Genomic DNA, 17775 nt, shown 5'->3' on the forward strand with positions numbered 1-17775 from the left:
ACATTGTTAATAATTTATTAGTAGCAATAAAATCTGTTATTTATTATACATGATGATCAAATCGATCTACAGTAGTTATCACAAACAGTAAAACACAGATTTTGTTTTACTTTCAATTCTTTCAGGAAGTCTGTGCAATCTGTAATTTATTCCCTACATTGATACATTTAATTTGTTGCGCACAATATTTTTCGGCTGCATAGCTCATTTAACTAACATTTTTCAATTACACTCCTTTCCTTATTAAACCCATCTTACAAATTCTAAATTTCCTATCGTTGTATAGAAAAAGTCGCAGAAAGGTAGTTTTTCCGGAGGGAGGGAAGGGGGAGACGCTGCTTTGGCAGTCCTGCCAAGGGCGTAGGATCACCTCAGTACAGCTTTGGTAGGTGGACAAATTAGAAAGTCTGTGTTTTGCTTTGACGCAGCAAGATACAGCTAGGACCCTTGAACGTCCTGATACTCCAGTGCAAATGAGACAGTTATATGCCATCCATGGCGTCACAGAGAAGGGCTCTCTTATTCACTGCGATTGAAGTAACTCCGCGTTAGTCTTCAATCATGGCGACATCAAAAAGACAGTAAACTCGAATTCGTCTTCCTCAAGTGCCTATAATTAGCTTAGATGACTGTGACAGCTGCGTTTGTAGTGTAATGTCGTATGTGGGTTTTTTATGGATAGCTGACGTGAATTTTAATGTGTTACAAATGTGCTTGATAATGACGCTTAGTCGAAATTAGCTAATCGCTCGATTAAATAAACATCGCGTTACAGCTTACTACGGACCATGGTTACGTTTATTAAGCATCTGGAAGCCGTGGATGCCCACAAATACAAAATTACAAAGGTACGGGCTTAACAAAGGACGTTAATCTAATAACAAGAAGCCGTACAGATTTCTTACTGAATGAGACGAAGCGGTGGATAAGACATTGGATTCGCTATCGGTAATGCAGGGCTGCAATCCGCGAATGGACATTCTGACTTTTACCATGATTGTTCTTGATCGAGTATCCCTTCGCAAAATACGTAACTCATTTCCTTCCACATCTTCTTCCAACTCAAGCTTCGTAGATGTATTTAAATGTTTGCATAGGTCTAAAGAGTATCCGGAAACACAGATATTTAATAACGAAAACAATGATTTTCCAGAAGTAATGCCACATAAGGTATACAGGATGTCCCAGGAGGAATGGTTATTATTCAGGGATAGGACATGAACGATCAGTCGAAGCAAAAAAGTGTAGTAAATATTGGCTTTAAAATGCGTACCTTAAGAGCTACAAGTACTTCTGCCTCTTCGATACTGTGAAGCAAATCTCTTCTACTACAAGTTCTTTGGTTTCCATATTTTGGGAGGAGATAGTTTGGGCGAAAACAAGAAAAAAAGACTACTATACATGGCCTCTAAAATGCACACCTTAAGAGGTACGAGCACTTGTTCAGAAGACATGTGTTTCACAGAAGCGAAACGAAACAAGTGGTTATAACTCTTAAGCTATGCATTTTAGAGGCCATTTTCACTGGATATTTTTTCTTGTTTTGGTCCATACTACCACCTCTCAAAATATGTAATGCAAAGAGCTTGCAATAGAAGAAATTTGTTTCGTTTTATCGATGATGAAGTACTCATAGCTCTAAGGTATGAATTTTAGAGCCGGTGTTTAGTGCTCTTTTTTGCTTCTAATGATAGCTCCTGTCAGATGCCTCAATACTGCCCATCCCTCCTGAGACAACCCGTACATATATAGGTATGAGGAAACGGAAGGCGTCAGGAAGTCAGTGTAACTCATCAGAAATGGCTATGGCCAGAGAAGGAGTAATGCAAAAGGAACTTTCAAAATTATTTACAGAATATTTTCAGAGAAAGACAATGGCGTAAAACTGAAACTATGATTTTAATGTTCTACTTCATAAGAAAAGATATGGTTAAAACATAAACAACAGGCGAGCTGCATTTCTCACAAATACCACCTTCTGTACCTTGATCAGAATAACAAAGTGACTGACGTGTAGCTGTTTACTGGGCTGCTACCATAGCAACAACCAATCAGAAAACGCGCTTCTGTTCGACGTTGTCAAATCGCACTACTACCGCAGGTGGCGGTTACTATAGCCGCTTGCACGTGACTCTTGCGGCCGCTAAGCCAAATGTTGCTGTCCTCTTCTTTGAGTCTTTTGTTGTCTTTTGTTTCTCCGTGCGGCTAGTTTATTTTGTGCTGCAGATTGACTGAAGCTTGAAGCGGAGGTGTGCAGATTAGCGTGGTTGCAAAATAGAAAGATCGACGATATGCTCACGTTTCGCGTGGTCACACACGTGAGTGTATGATCTCGCTGCGGGAATATTTCGAGGAGAGACAATGGTGCGTCTCTGCTGCCCTAACGAAGTCGAGAGAACACCAGATGCTTTGAAGCCTCATAAAAACACTGCCGTGAAAGTTTGAAAGGAAAAACACCGTGCAGAACAGGAAGGAGCAGATTCATCTAAGCTAAAGATCCAGGGTAAAAAGAGGAAGACAAGACAACGAATAACGAAGTTGGACTCATTCCAAAAAGCTGCTGTTCGTCGTCGCCACATATGCGGACTTTACGAGAGAGAAGAACGCTCAACCAGAAAAAAAACTATGGGTTACTCTTCGCGAGACAGAGTTATTCAGTAGCAGCAAGACTTTTTTGTTATCCGTCGTCAGTTCGCGCGGTTTCTTATGCAAACTAATGAATAGACACAAAATTATAATGGAAAAAAATGAAATCGTTATTAAGATACCGCTTGGAGACATTGTGTGTCTCGATGGAACGAGGAAGTGACTCTAAACATTTATACTTTGTCATAATTAGCCTATCTGAAGTGTTTATAGACATGGTTTGTGTTTCATATTTTTGGTGAGTGTCGTTTACCGCACTTCCATACTAAATCTCATTTCGTTGTTAAGGAATATCTCTTTGCGCAAGCATGACGTAGTATATTCACACTACAATGATTGGTAAGTGCTTCAGTAGAGTATATTTTTTAAAATGTTGCCGGTATTGTATTTACAAGAAGGATTCAAGTGCATTTGAGCGCCATTTTCGCGTCGAGTACGCCAACTAAACGTGAATCATAATGGTACAGTACAGTACACGTCGTGTCGCTTTTGTTGAGACATACAGCCGGCTGCGGTGCCCGAGCGGCTCTAGGCGCTTCAGTCCGGAACCGCGCGACTACTACGGTCGCAGGTTCGAATCCTGCCTTGGGCATGGAAGTGTATGATGTCCTTAGGTTGGTTAGGTTTAAGTAGTTCTAAGTTCTAGGGGACTGATGACCTCAGATATTAAGTCCCATAGTACTCAGAGCCATTTGAACCTTTTTTTTTTGTTGAGACATACACGCCGAGCGGTTCTAGGCGCTTCAACCCGGAACCGCGATGCTGCTACGGTCGCAGGTTCGAATCCTGCCTCGGGCATGGATGTGTGTGATGTCCTTAGGTTAGTTAGGTTTAAGTAGTTCTAAGTCTATGGGACTGATGACCTCAAACGTTAAGTCCCATGGTGCTTAGAGCCATTTTTTGAGACATACAAATAACAGGAAAATAGTATCATTTTATACAAAGTAGTGCGTTCCTCAAGGGAGGAATGTATTACGATACTGTAAAGTGAACTCAATATTTTCCTTTAAAAGGCAGCTTGAGAAGATATTACGAACCGCACAGCGGCCGCCGCGTGCGTGCAGCACTCGTCGGAAAACCGACAATGCCCCTTTCACGCTCAACTGTTTCGCTTTCAGTCACTTTGTTATTTTTATCTACGTATAAATTCGTACTCATTTACGGACGAAAGCTTCCCTCTCTCTAGGGTTCTAATTATATACGGCCTCAGGCTCTAGGGCCCTGCAGCAGACTGACGTTAAGAATAATTTTGCACATCCGTTATTATTCCCATCTTACTTAGAGGGGGAGTATGTGCCTTTTCACGTCTCTTGGGACTATTATCTCTGGGAAAGATTTGTACAATGGTACAGATTCAAGCGAACCAAGAAAACAGCCAATGCCGTTGAGGACTTTCTGTGAAACGAAATGGAATTCCATCAAGGCCTGGCGTGTTATTTATTTTATACTGATTCGTTGTTTTCCAACACCATGGATGCTCATTTCTTTGCAATACATTTGATAGTCTTAGGCTGTCAAACAATGATCATTCTGTATAACATTCTTGTGTGAACGATTTTTTTAAAACAGGATAGGAGTTTTAAGACTTTAGCTGTCCTTTTTCTGTCTCTTACTTCCGCACCAGACAGGTCGATGATCACTGGACAGAGGTTTTCGACCTACTTAGAGATTTGACGTAAGATAAAGATTCTCGGGAAGATCTTTTACTTACGTATGATGGTGGAAGTTGTTATGGATGATAATTTTCTACTAATTTTTGCTTCTTGACATTCGTCCACCCTTTTCTGAACTTATTATTAAACCAGTTTCAGTTTCTTTAGTCATCAATGTTCTGATTGGTCGCCAGAAATTTCTCTCCTGTGCCAACCACTTCACCTCAGAGTAGAACTCGCAACCTACGTTCCCAATTATTTCTTGTTTGTATACCAAACTCTGTCCACTACAGTTTTTACTCTCTACCTGCAACTTCATCTGGTACCACTAAAGTTAATGCCTGATTTCTTAACACATGTCCTATCATCCTCACCATTCTTCTTGGTAGTGTTTCGCATATCTTCCTTTCTTCACCGATTCGTGGAAACCGCCTCATTCTTTGTCTAATCAATCCATCTAATTATCAACATTTTGCTGTAGCAACACATCCCAAACGCTTAGATTCTCTTGTGCTCTGATTTTCCGTGGTTTACTATCATACAAAGTTGTACTCAAACTTACATTCTCAGAAGCTTCTTCCTCACATTAAGACCTATTCGTATGCCTATGTTTTCTTTCGGTTAGGAATGCCCTGTTCACCTATGTCAGTCTGCTTTTTACGTTCTCATTGTTTCGCTCGTTTCCTCTTTCCTTCACCAGTACTGTGTTACTTTGCTTCCAAGGTAGCAGAATTCCTTACCCCGTCCATTTTCCTGATCACCAATTTTGATGTTTAATTTCTCGCTATTTTCATCTCTGCTGCTTCTCATTACTTTCGTCTTTGTTCGGTTTTCTCTCAATCCGTGCTCTGTACTCATTAAACTGTTCATCCCATTCAACAGATCCTGCAATTCTTTTTCATTTTCACTGAGGATAGCAATGTCATCAGCGAATCCGAGAAATTAAATTCTTCCGTCCTGAATATTAATCCCACTTTTGAGCATCTCTTTTACTTCTGCCATTGCTACGTCTTTGTACAGATTGAAATGTAGGGGTGAAAGACTGCATCATTGTCGAACACCGTCCTAATCTGAGCACATTGATTTTGCTCTTCCAGTCGTATTGTTCCCTCTTGGTTTTGTATGTATTGTGTATTACTCGTCTTTCCCTACAGCTTACTCCTAATTTTCTCAGAATTTCGGACATCTTATTCCATTTTACATTGGCGAATTATTTCTTGCCTGTCGACATATCCTATGAAAGTGTCTTGATTTTTCTTTAGTCTTGCTACTATTATCAAACGCAGTGTGAGAATTGTCTCTCTGCTGTCTCTACCTTTATTAAAGCCAAACTAGTTGTCATCTAACAGATCCTCAAATGTCTTTTCTATTCTTCTGTAAATTCTTCTTCTTATTAACTTGGATGCGTGAGATGTCAAGATGGTTGTGTGATAATTCTCGCACTTATCTATCCTTGGTGTCTTCGGAACTGTTGGATGATGTTTTCCAAATGTCTGATGCTATGTCGGAAGTATCGTAGGTTCTACACATCAACATGAACTGTCGTTTGGTTGCCACTTCCCCCAACTATTTTAGAAATTGTGGTGGGATGAATGTAAGCTTTCTGCGTTATTTGATCTTAATTTTTCCAGAGCTCTAATCTCGGATCCCCTGTCTCTTCAATGGCGAATCTAATTTCTGCCTGTCTCACGTCATTAGCCAATCCCTCTCCATAACAAAGGTCTTTAGTGTACTCTTTCCACATATCCACTCTTCCTTCTGCGGTTAATCGTGGAATTCGCATTGAACTCCTAGTGTTGCCGCCCTTGCTTCTAATTTCACCGAGGGTTGTTTTGAATTACGCCGAGCCATTTCTTTCTCTATATCGTCATTTTTTTTCAGTCATTTAGCCTTGGCCCTCCTGCAATTCTTACTAAGTATATTGTGGTACGCCAGTATTTCCCTGAACATTGCTATTGTTCCCTTTTCCTTGATCAGCTGAAGTATGTCCACTAATCTTCAACTGAAATGCTTATCGTGGTATGTCTTACAGCAGTATCCACATCTTTAACGAATTTCAAACGCGTCTCATCCTTCCTTAGTGCATCAGTATCCCACTTCCACACTGATTCTTCAGTATGATTTTCTTAAACTTCAGTCCACTCTTTACCATTACTCAATTGTGGTCTGAGTCTGCTATATTTGTACCGGGTATGCCTTACAATCCAGTATCTGATTTCGGAATCTCGGTCTGATCATCGTGCAACCCACTTGGAATCTTTCTGTATCCAGGCCTTTTCCACATATACCTCGTCCATTTGTGATTCTTGAACAGAGTATTCCTATTACTAGCTGATATTTAATGCAGATCTCAATTAGTCTTTCTCCTCTATCATTCCTACTACCTTGGCCACATTCTCCCAAGCCCCTTCATATACTCCTTACCCTAAAATCTCATTCCAATCCCCATTACTAAATTTCTCATCTCCATTTACGTACTGAATTACCCTTTCAGTATGCTCATATGCTTCCTCTATCTCTTCCTCTGTTTGTCACGTCGGCATGTACCTCAGCTACAGTTGTTTTGCATGGCATACGTGACATACTTATCTAGAGCGTGAAGTACGATACTTTTAAACTTTGCCTACCATATCACATTCGAATTATATGCTATATATTCGTTTCGGTAGAATTTTTACCCCTGTTTATCTATTCTGCGGAGCATAAAACGTCATTTAATGTTTCTGATGGATTTATTGATCCTAGTGGCCACCATGGTTATAATTACATCATGATCTCGAAACCCTGCCTTTTTACTAACCGTTGATAGGCTCAGCTCTGTGTGTTCTCACGAGGGTTAAAATATTTGTTAAATATGAGACATAGAACTAGATCGTCAAGGCATTTTTGAATAAGGCATTCATAACTATTTCTCCTGAGTTCCTGTTCGTTCCACCAGCACCTGCTCTGTACTTGCTAGCTTAAAGTCTCCTCTTGTTGCGATTCAGTACAAAAAAAGGTCCAACAGTTGTAACAGAATCAGGTGGCCAGTAAAGGCATCCTGGCCAGTAAAGGCATCTAATGACTAATTTTAAAGCGTCTAGGCCAGTAACTCGCAAACATATAAGTGCGTAACATGTTTGAATTTGGACGTCACCAGACTCATTTTATTGCAATGAATTCTGAATACACTGAGCCTTGTATAATCTAAACTAACTTTTCGTATCTTGTTAAATATTTGGAAACTTTGTACTTCAACTTTCATCCAGTATAAATTAGGCACAAAAGCGTTGCTGAAAAATGGTGAATTGTAGGTCTTTGTTACAAGTGCTTGAGCAAACAACAATTTCTCACTAGCTATACTTTGTTGGCAATAAGATTTTTTCCTTGATTTATGAACTGTAAAGTTGTTATCAGATGACCTCGAAATTACACTTAACCTAGAAAACTCTCATGTGCTTTCCACATGACCTCTGCAACTCAAATAGCAGCTTCCACTGTGAAGTGCAACCTGTCCTGTCATGTGGAGTCTGTCCTTCAACACATATTTCAGCTTCAACAATCTGCAACCCAAGACAATCGCAGAGTCGATAAAGATTCTGGTTGTGGCCCTCCATCTGACTCCAAATCAGAGGACACCCAATCATGGGTACAATATCACAAATGTTAAGTCTAGTTTGTGCACAGTGAACAGTGAGTAAGCCTTCACCAATTCTGCTAACTGTCTTTAAGAACTGAGGATGGTCTTAAAACTTAACAACAGGTGCCACTGATACTGACATGAGCTGCAGTGTGAAGATGACAGCACCATGCACTCTCAATAGCAGCAGGCAGATACACAGGTAGACATAATAATAGCACACCTGTTGTCTTTCTTGTATTTGATGCTACTCTTTGTTCGAAGTTCCATAACGAACTTGACATTACAGCTCTCGACAATTAACGGCCCCTTTCCCCCTTTTGACCACCCAGATCCTACTGAAGAAGTGGCCACATGTTCCTTTTTTTGTGTCATCAGTCTTCTGTCTGATTTGATGCGGCCCGCCACTAATTCCTCTCCTGTGCCACCCTTTTCATCTCAGAGTAGCGCTTGCAACCTATGTCCTCAATTATTTGCTGGATGAATCCCAATCTCTGTCTTATTCTACATTGTTACCCTCCATAGCTCCCTGTAGTGCCATGGAAGTTGTTCCTTGATGTCTTAACACATGCCGCATCATCATGCACCTTCTTCTTGTCAGTGTTTTCCATATATTCCTTTGCTCGCCGGTTCTGCGGAGATCCTCCCCATTCCTTACCTTGTTACATCTTCGTACACAAGGTGAATGAGAGACGACATATGGACAGCCTTCATATTTGTTCTCCGTCTTGAGGAAAGTGGACCAGCGATAATCCGGAATACACCGCGATGAGTGCAGTAAATCCTTGTCGGGTACACTGGAAGGTGCCTCGGTAGCAGAGATCGTGAACCAAACATGTGATACTAGAAGAATACTATTTGGTGCTCCACTTGTCCCATAGCCATTACGCACCACTCCAGCTACCTGAAGCGCCTTCAGCTCTTGATGAACCACGGCCAGCTCTTCCTACGTCTACATAAAGAGACTGTAAACCACAGTGAAGTGCATGGTAGATCGTACATAGCAAGGTACGATATATTAGGGTATCTTCTCGTTCCAATTGCGTATGGAACACGGTAAGAATGATTGCTTCATTGCCTCTGTGCGTCCTGTAATTGGTCTTGGCTTCGCAGTTCTTATGGGAGCAATGTCCGCCCCTGGTAGCTGAGTGGTCAGCGCGACGGATTGTCATACCTAACGACCCGGGTTCGATTCCCGGCTGGGTCGGAGATTTTCTGCTCTCAAGGACTGGGATGACCCCATCGACAGGCAAGTCGCCGAAGTGGCGTCAACTCGAAAGATTTGCACCAGGCGATTGGTCTACCTGACGGGAGGCCCTAGCCACACGGCATCATGGGAGCAATACGAAGAGAGCTGAAGAATATTTCTAGATTCCTCCCTTAAAACGTGTTCCCCTAAATTTGTAAGTACCCTTTCACATGAACATGAATTCTTGCGTCTATCCTCAACTGTCTACCAGTTAGTTTATTAGCACTTCTGTGACGTTTCGCGAAAGTCAAATAAATTTGTGACCGCCTGTGCCGCCCTTTTTTGAATAAGTTCAGTATCGACTGTTAGTCCTATTTGGTACAGGCCCCACAGATTTGAGCATTATTGTAAGATGGGACACACAAGTAACTTATAAGAAGTAACCTGTGTGCTGAAGTTATACCTCTCCACAAGAAAGGGGACAAAAAAATGCGGTCAAATTACTGACCAATCTCACTTTTGACAGCTTTTTCAAAAATCTTTGAAAAGGTTATGTTCAAGTGTCTACTTAAGCACCTTAGAGAAAATAACATACTGTCAAAGTCACAGTTTGGGTTTCTGAAGAGCTCTGATATTGAGAAGGCTATTTACACTTACTGTGAAAATGTCCTTAATTCATTAGACAACGAATTAGAGGCAACTGGCATATTATGTGACCTGTCAAAGGCTTTTGACTGTGTGAATCACAGCATTCTTTTAAGTAAATTTAAATATTATGGCATCATTGGTAGTGCTGCAAAGTGGTTTCAGTCATTATTTTACTAATAGAAAACAAAGGGTGTCATTACGTAACACTTCAGCAGTAGACAATCAGACATCATCTGACTGGGAAGAAATTACACGTGGTGTTCCCCAAGGTTCCACACTAGGTCCACTACTTTTTCTTGTGTATATTAATGACCTGTCATCTGTTACATTACCAGATGCCAAGTTTGTCTTATTTCCAGGTGATACAAACATTGAAATAAATAGTAAATCAAATATAAATTTAGAAAGGGCAGCTAATCAAAATTTTACTGACATTAATAAGTGGTTCATAGCCAATTCCCTGCCATTGAACTTTGAAAAGACCCACTATATGCAGTTCAGAACTTCCAAGAGATTTCCTTCTAGCGTGTGTTTAAAATATGATGACATGGAAATAGGAGAAGTTGGGAGTGTAAAATTCTTGGGATTACAACTTGATAATAAATTCAGTCAGGAGCGACATACTAACGAACTGCTAAAGCACCTAAACAAGTCTGTGTTTGCAATGCGAATGATGTCAGACATAGGAGATATAAATAAAAAAACTGGCATATTTTGCTTATTTTCACTTCATTATGTCATATGGAATCATATTTTGGCGCAACTCCACAAATCGAGAAAAATTTTTTAGAGTACAGAAGCGTATAAGAGTAATGTGTAGTGTAAATCCAAGAACATCATGTCGAAACCTATTCAAAGAATTGGGCATTCTAACCACAGCTTCTCAGTATATTTATTTCCTAATGAAGTCTGTTGTAAATAATACATTTCTTTTTCCAAGTAACTGCTTAGTACACAGTATCAATACTAGGAATAAGAACAATATGCATAAAGATTTAAAATCACTTACTCTTGCCCAGAAAGGAGTCCAGTGTTCAGCAATGCATATTTTCAATAAGTTACCAGCAACCATTAAAATTTTAGTTTCAGACAAGGCACAATTTAAACATAATTTAAAAGAATTTTTGGTGGCCAACTCCTTCTATTCATACATGAATTTCTCGACAAGTGCAGTAGACCATTTTAATGAAAATTTATTATACTTTAATTTTTGACAATACTTGGTTTAAGAGCCAAGTAACTACCTACTGTGTGAATGAGGATGTATGGAAAGCAGATGTAAGTCTTAAATCTGTAAATAGTGGAAGTTTAATTTTGTACATAATTTGACTGTTCTTAACTGAGGATCATTGAAATGAATAATTTAATTTAATTTTTGACAATACTTAGTTGTAATAGCCAAGTAACTAGCTACTGTGTGAATGATGGATTTAATGAAAGCAGATGTAAGTATTAAACGTGTAAATATTAGATGTTTAATTTTAATTCATGTACATAATTTTACTGTTTATTGACTGAGGATAATTAAAATGAATGAAACTCAAGTTTTTCTAATTACATTTTTGTAATGTGTTTATCTGACATGCTCCACACCCAGGAGGATCCCCTCTTTTGTGGGTCTATGGAATGAATAATTAATCTAATCTATTCTAATCTAATCCTTTCCAGAATGGCTACATTTTCCTAGATCCTGCCAACAAGATAATGTTTCCCACCTGTCATGCTTATTGCCTATGACTGAGCTTACGCGATCATTTCATCCGGGTATTTGTATGAATGTACTGGTTCCAGTTACGACTCACTGATATATAAGTTGCCAATCTTTGCACCACATTGGAATCTTATCAAGATGCAAATGGACATTTTTACGTTTAGGCAGTAGCCAACGGCCATGCCGGAGTGGTAACACTGGTTCCCGTCAGATAACCGAAATTAAGGGTTGTCGGGCTTGGCTAGCACTGGGATGGGTCACCATACTGGTCTACCGAGTAGTCTTGGAACGTGAAGAACACTCAGCCCTTGTGAACCCAATTGAGGAGCTACTTGACTGAAAAGTAGCGGCACCGGTCACGAAAAATGATAACGGCCGGAAGAGCGGTGTGCTGAGCATATACCTCTCCATTTAAAAAATGGTTTAAATGGCTCTGAGCACGATGGGACTTAACTACTGAGGTCATCAGTCCCCTAGAACTTAGAACTACTTAAACCTAACTAACCTAAGGACATCACACACATCCATGCCCGAGGCAGGATTTGAAACTGCGGCCGTAGCGGTCGCGCGGTTCCAGAATGTAGCGTCTAGAACCGCTCGGCCACTCCGGCCGGCTACCTCTCCGTATCTGCAACCAGTGATGCCTCAGGGCTCAGGCTGACATGGCGGCCGGTCGGTACGGTTGCGCATTCAATGCTGGTCGGATGGTTTTTTTTCTTTGTTCACATAGTATTTAGTTATAGATAATTGCAGCAGCTGCAAAAATTCTGATGTTACAAATAATATTTTATGCCCGGTCGTTAATATACATGATGAACAACAGCGGTCCCAACAAACTTTTCTGGGGCACGAGTGAAGATCCTTCTGCTGTAGAGAACTCTCCATCCAGATAACAAGTTGCGTCTGCCTACCCAGAAATCCTCAATTCAGTCACAAATTTCCTTTGTACAAACGTACTACTATTAATAATCGTCGGTGTGGTATCCAGCAAATGCTTTTCGGAATTCAAGAAACACAGCAACCGTTTGATTGCCTTGGTCCTCGGCTTTCAGGGTGTCATATGAGAAAAGAGCAAGTTGGCTATCGCTTAATACACTACTGGCCATTAAAATTGCTATACCACGAAGATGGGCTACACACGCGAAATTTAACCGACAGGAAGAAGATACTGTGATATGCAAATGATTAGCTTTTCAGAGCATTCGCACAAGGCTGGCGCCAGTGGCGACACCTACAACGTGCTGACGTGAGGAAAGTTTCCAACCGATTTGTCATACACAAACAGCAGTTGACCGGCGTTGCCTGGTGAAACGTTGTTGTGATGCCTCGTGTAAGGAGGAGAAATGTGTACCATCACGTTTTCGACTTTGATAAAGGTCGGATTGTAGCCTATCGCGATTGCGGTTTATCGTATCGCGACATTGCTGCTCGCGTTGGTCGAGATCTAATGACTGTTAGCAGAATATGGAATCGGTGAGTTCAGGAGGGTAATACGGAACGCCGTGCTGGATCCCAACGGCCTCGTATCACTAGCCGTCGAGATGACAGGCATCTTATCCGCATGGCTGTAACGTCTCGATCCTTGAGTCAACAGATGGGGACGTTTTGCAAGACAACCACCATCTGCACGAACAGTTCGACGACGTTTGCAGCAACATGGACTATCAGCTCGGAGACCATGGCTGCGGTTACCCTTGACGCTGCATCACAGACAGGAGCGCCTGCGATGGTGTACTCAACGAGGAACCTGGGTGCACGAATGGCAAAACGTCAATTTTGGATGAATCCAGGATCTGTTTACAGCATCATGATGGTCGCATCCGTGTTTGGCGACATCGCGGTGAACGTACATTGCAAGTGTATTCGTCATCGCCATAGTGGCGTATCACCCGGCATGATGGTATAGGGTGCTATTGGTTACACGTCTCGGTCACCTCTTGGTCGCATTGATGGCACTCTGAACAGTGGACGTTACATTTCAGATGTGTTACGACCCGTGGCTCTACCCTTCATTCGATCCCTGCGAAACCCTACATTTCAGCAGCATAATGCACGACCACATGTCGCAGGTCCTGTACGGGCCTTTCTGGATACAGAAAATGTTCGACTGCTGTCCTGGCCAGCAGATTCTCCAGATCTCTCACCAATTGAAAACGTGTGTTCAATGGTGGCCGAGCAACTGGCTCGTCACAATACGCCAGTCCCTACTCTTGATGAACTGTGGTATCGTGTTGAAGCCGCATGGGCACCTGTACCTGTACACTCCATCCAAGCTCTGTTTGACTCAATGCCCAGGCGTATCAAGGCCGTTATTACGGCCAGAGGTGGTTGTTCTGGGTACTGATTTCTGAGGATCTGTGTACCCAAATTGCGCGAAAATGTAATCACATGTCAGTTCTAGTATAATATATTTGTCCAATGAATACCCGTTTATCATTTGCGTTTCTTCTTGGTGTAGCAATTGAAATGGCCAGTAGTGTAGATGTTTTCGTAATCCATGTTTGGTTGCGTGGAAGAGGCAGTTCGTTTGGTATATTTTAGCTGAGAATATGTTCTAGAATTATAGAAGAGAGGGATGTCAATGACCACGGACGGTAGTAGGATGTGCACACAGCAACACTCCGTGTCCATCGTCACATTAAAACACAGAGGGTTCATCGAGTGGGATGGCAGGGTACGTACCTGAGGATGTTGAGCAGGTGGACGGGCAGGTAGCAGAGCGCGAACATGACGACGACGGCGACCAGCATCTTGGCCGCCTTGCGGCGCGACCGCAGCTGCACCTCGGTGGCCGCGTTGGCGCCCATGGCGCTGCGCCGGCTGGCGAAGCTCGTCAGCGGCGGCGGCGCTGCACACAGGCATCGCACCGAGTCAGAGGTCGCCGCTGCTGTGAAGCTAGCAACCTCGAAAGAGTACGAGGGGTATTCAACAAGTAAAGAGACACTTTTTTTCTGAAAACAGCTTGGTTTAATTCAGGATTCCAGTACATCATATTACTCTCCACTCTTTTGACTACAAGACACTATTTTTCAACATAATCTCCGTTCCTTACAGCACCTTTCTGGAAGGGCTGATATGCCCGCACGGCACCATTCTACTAGCAGACGTGGAATCCAACGTTTTGCTACATTAATAACCTGCCCAACATACACGTACTGCTTCCCGAGGTGTGAGTGCATACTTCTTTAGGCCAAACAGATGAAAAGTCGCAAGGTGCGAGAGCAGGGCTATAGGATGGATGAGGAAGAATAGTCCAGTTAAGTTTTGTGAGCTTTTTGCAATGTGATGGAGAAGAAGTTGGTTTCCATTTTTGTGGCGACGAACACGCTTAAGTCATTTCTTCAATTTCCTGACGATAGCACAATACACTTCAGAGTTGTTCGTCGCACCGTGAGGGAGGACATCAAACGGAATGGCACTTTTAGAGCCGCAGAAGACTACCGCCACTACTTTAACGGCAGAAGGTGCGGCTTCGAACTTTTTCTTCGGAGGAGAGGTAGTGTGGATGGTACGGTACTTCCCAATCCCATCGACCGAACAGAGCATCCACAGCTTGTGCTGTATTTGTCCGCGAATTGTCGTCAAAATGATGGGTGGGTCACGCAGAAAGTGTCGCCGCTTCTTTCTCAAAGCTGCTCGCAGTTGATGCTCCAAAAACGACCAGCTTTGAGGGAGAAGCGGAAACACTTTCTGCGCAACCCACCCATCATTTTGACGACAATGCGCGGGCGCATACAGCGCAAGGTGTGGATGCTCTGTTCGGTCGATGGGGTTGGGAAGTACTGTACCATCCACATACTGCCCGGCCGTAAGTCCTTGCGACTTTGATTTGATTCCGAAGATCAAGGAACCACTTCGTGACATTCGCTTCAGAACTGTTCCAGAGATTTGACAGGCAGTAGACCGCTCCATCCGCACCGTCAACAGAACAGGCCCTGCTAACGGTATACTACGCCTTCCACATCGCTGGCAACGGGTTCTACACAACGCCGGTGACTACTTTGAAGCACAGTAACAGGTGCAAACATGTAACTCTTTTCTATCGGTTGTGAATAAATAGTTGCCACTATTTAAGTTCCAACCCTCGTATATATCCAATACATAGATCGGTATTTTATTTAATCATCACATGATCTGTGAGGTGGCACCTATTTATAATTTAATTAATTAATATTTAAATAAATCTGGCCCACTAATCAGAAATTTTGTGTTTATACTTGTTCGTGGCAAGCAGTCGTGGTCTAGTTGCATAATCATTCTTGAGATCCGGGAAATCAGAAGAAAGATATTTTTCGAAGCTGATCCTGTTGTGTCAGCTCTGTACCAGAGTTTATCAAGAGGAGTGACTGATGAATGTTTTCAGACGGTTCCAATGGGCGACAGATTTGGAAATGTGCTGGTCAGGGCAACAGTCAAATACCCATCGTATCGAGGTAGATTAGCACGGCAGGGGCATCATGCGTTCTTTCTTTTGTTTAAAGATAACGTCACGGAGACTTCAAAGATAGGACATTGATATCGGCCTTAACGCGTCAGAAATGCTATACCTGCTGTCCAACTAATCAGCTACACGGACAAGAGACGACCATATTCTGGAACCACTGACACTTCATATAATCATGCAAGGTGTTGGGCCCGTATTACGATGACGATTACAATCTGCCGACGTTCTCATCGGAGCTGACATGCACGGGTATGTCCACCGTGATGCTGCGTGCAGAACCAGGACTGAAAAGAAGCAGTGTTGCCATGCTGTGTCCAGTATTATCGCTGCATGCAGCGCTGCTGGCGCGGCCCTGTCTGCTGCTAAGTCAAAGGAGGCAGCAACAATGGTCACCGTGCTGACTGTCCGTAGTGCTCAAGTGTTGCAGAAAAACTCATTTCCTGGCGCAAGGTACGTGATGTGGCTGAACAATCCCACACAGACAAACGAGCAAAATGTCTGTATTCTGTGCTGCTGGTTACTTAGGGCGTGGAGTATGGCTCTTCTGAAACCACTAATCCATATTTGGATGACATCGTCAGATCCCGACCAATACGAGCAGCAGTATCACGGAACGATAACCGCAGTCTCGTCAGGCTATGAACCTGTTGCTGTCAGATTCCCACACGAGTTGGTAGACGTTTTTCCCTCTTTCACTGTCTTCTCACAAGAGGCAATATTAAAATGTGATTTCTGAACGAGAAATCCACTGCGTAATCTTTCGTTATACACTGAATGTAGATGGAGTTATTGCTACCTGCTTTTTGTGGTCGAGTCATTTGTTTATACGAGTACGTTGTACCTCCATGCCGGTTTTATGTTTGGTGCTTGCAACCTTCACAGTGCTGCAATTTAAATGACCAGCAGCGTACATGGGTGTAGCTTAAGACCATAATGCACGGAAAAATTTAGAGAATGCCTTCATCCAGCACGCCTGATGATGATGATGATAATGATGGTCATGATGATGATGCCATGCAGAACAACTTCTGGTATCAGTATTCATCACTTGGACGTCTTCAGCCACAGGGAAGACAATCTAGTTACATTTAGCTCCGGCCTCTTACCACATACGAGTATCCAACATCAGTATAGATGTTGCCCTGATGAATCATGTGGTAACCTGCCAAGTCACCGCACTTTACATTTGCATCTGTACTGGAAAATCAGAACTGCTACAGGCTCGTGCTGATGTGTTGGGCAGGACACCAAAGTAGGTGCATCACTCGGACACGATACTACGAGGGCTATCCACAAAGTACATTACGTTTTCGTTTGTGTCCGTTAGGGGCGGGGCTAGCGCGGCCATCTTGGTGTCATGGCATTCTGCCGCTCAGTCGGCATCCTGCCGTGCTAGTGAAGGTTCGCGCTGTACTCCGTTGAGTTACTGTGACAGTTTTAAATGTCAGCGTTAATTGAAAATGCCGCGAAGTGTGAAGTGCGTGCTGTAATAAGGTTTCTGACTGCAAAAAACTGTACACCGATAGAAATCTATCGGCTGCTTTGTGAAGTGTATGGGGACAACATAATCAATGAAGGTGGAGTGCGTCAATGGGTCATAAAATTTAAAAATGGCCGAACTAACGTTCACGACGAAGAGCGAAGTGGAAGACCCAGCATAGTGACTGCCGAACTTGTCGAAAAAGTCGATGCCGCGGTCCGTGAAAACCGTAATTTCACAATAACGGAACTCTCTATGAGTTTTCCACAAATTTCAGGAAGTTTGTTGCACGAAATCATTACCGAAAAGCTTGGTTACCACAAGTTTTGTGCAAGATGGATACCAAAAATCTTGACAGAGATTCACAAAAATCAGCGAATGGCTGC

General features: G+C 42.5%; 1 protein-coding gene across 1 annotated transcript in view; it reads right to left on the reverse strand.

The window, feature by feature from the left end:
- LOC126092716 (orexin/Hypocretin receptor type 1-like) overlaps positions 1-17775 on the reverse strand; it is a 116148-nt gene that overhangs the window by 55718 nt on the left and 42655 nt on the right. Inside the window, exon 6 of the mRNA XM_049908439.1 lies at positions 14148-14285. Coding sequence (XP_049764396.1) covers positions 14148-14285 — 138 coding nt within the window. The remainder of the gene's footprint in view (positions 1-14147; positions 14286-17775) is intronic.

Source organism: Schistocerca cancellata, chromosome 7 (assembly GCF_023864275.1).
Source record: "Schistocerca cancellata isolate TAMUIC-IGC-003103 chromosome 7, iqSchCanc2.1, whole genome shotgun sequence".
Taxonomy (NCBI): domain Eukaryota; kingdom Metazoa; phylum Arthropoda; class Insecta; order Orthoptera; family Acrididae; genus Schistocerca; species Schistocerca cancellata.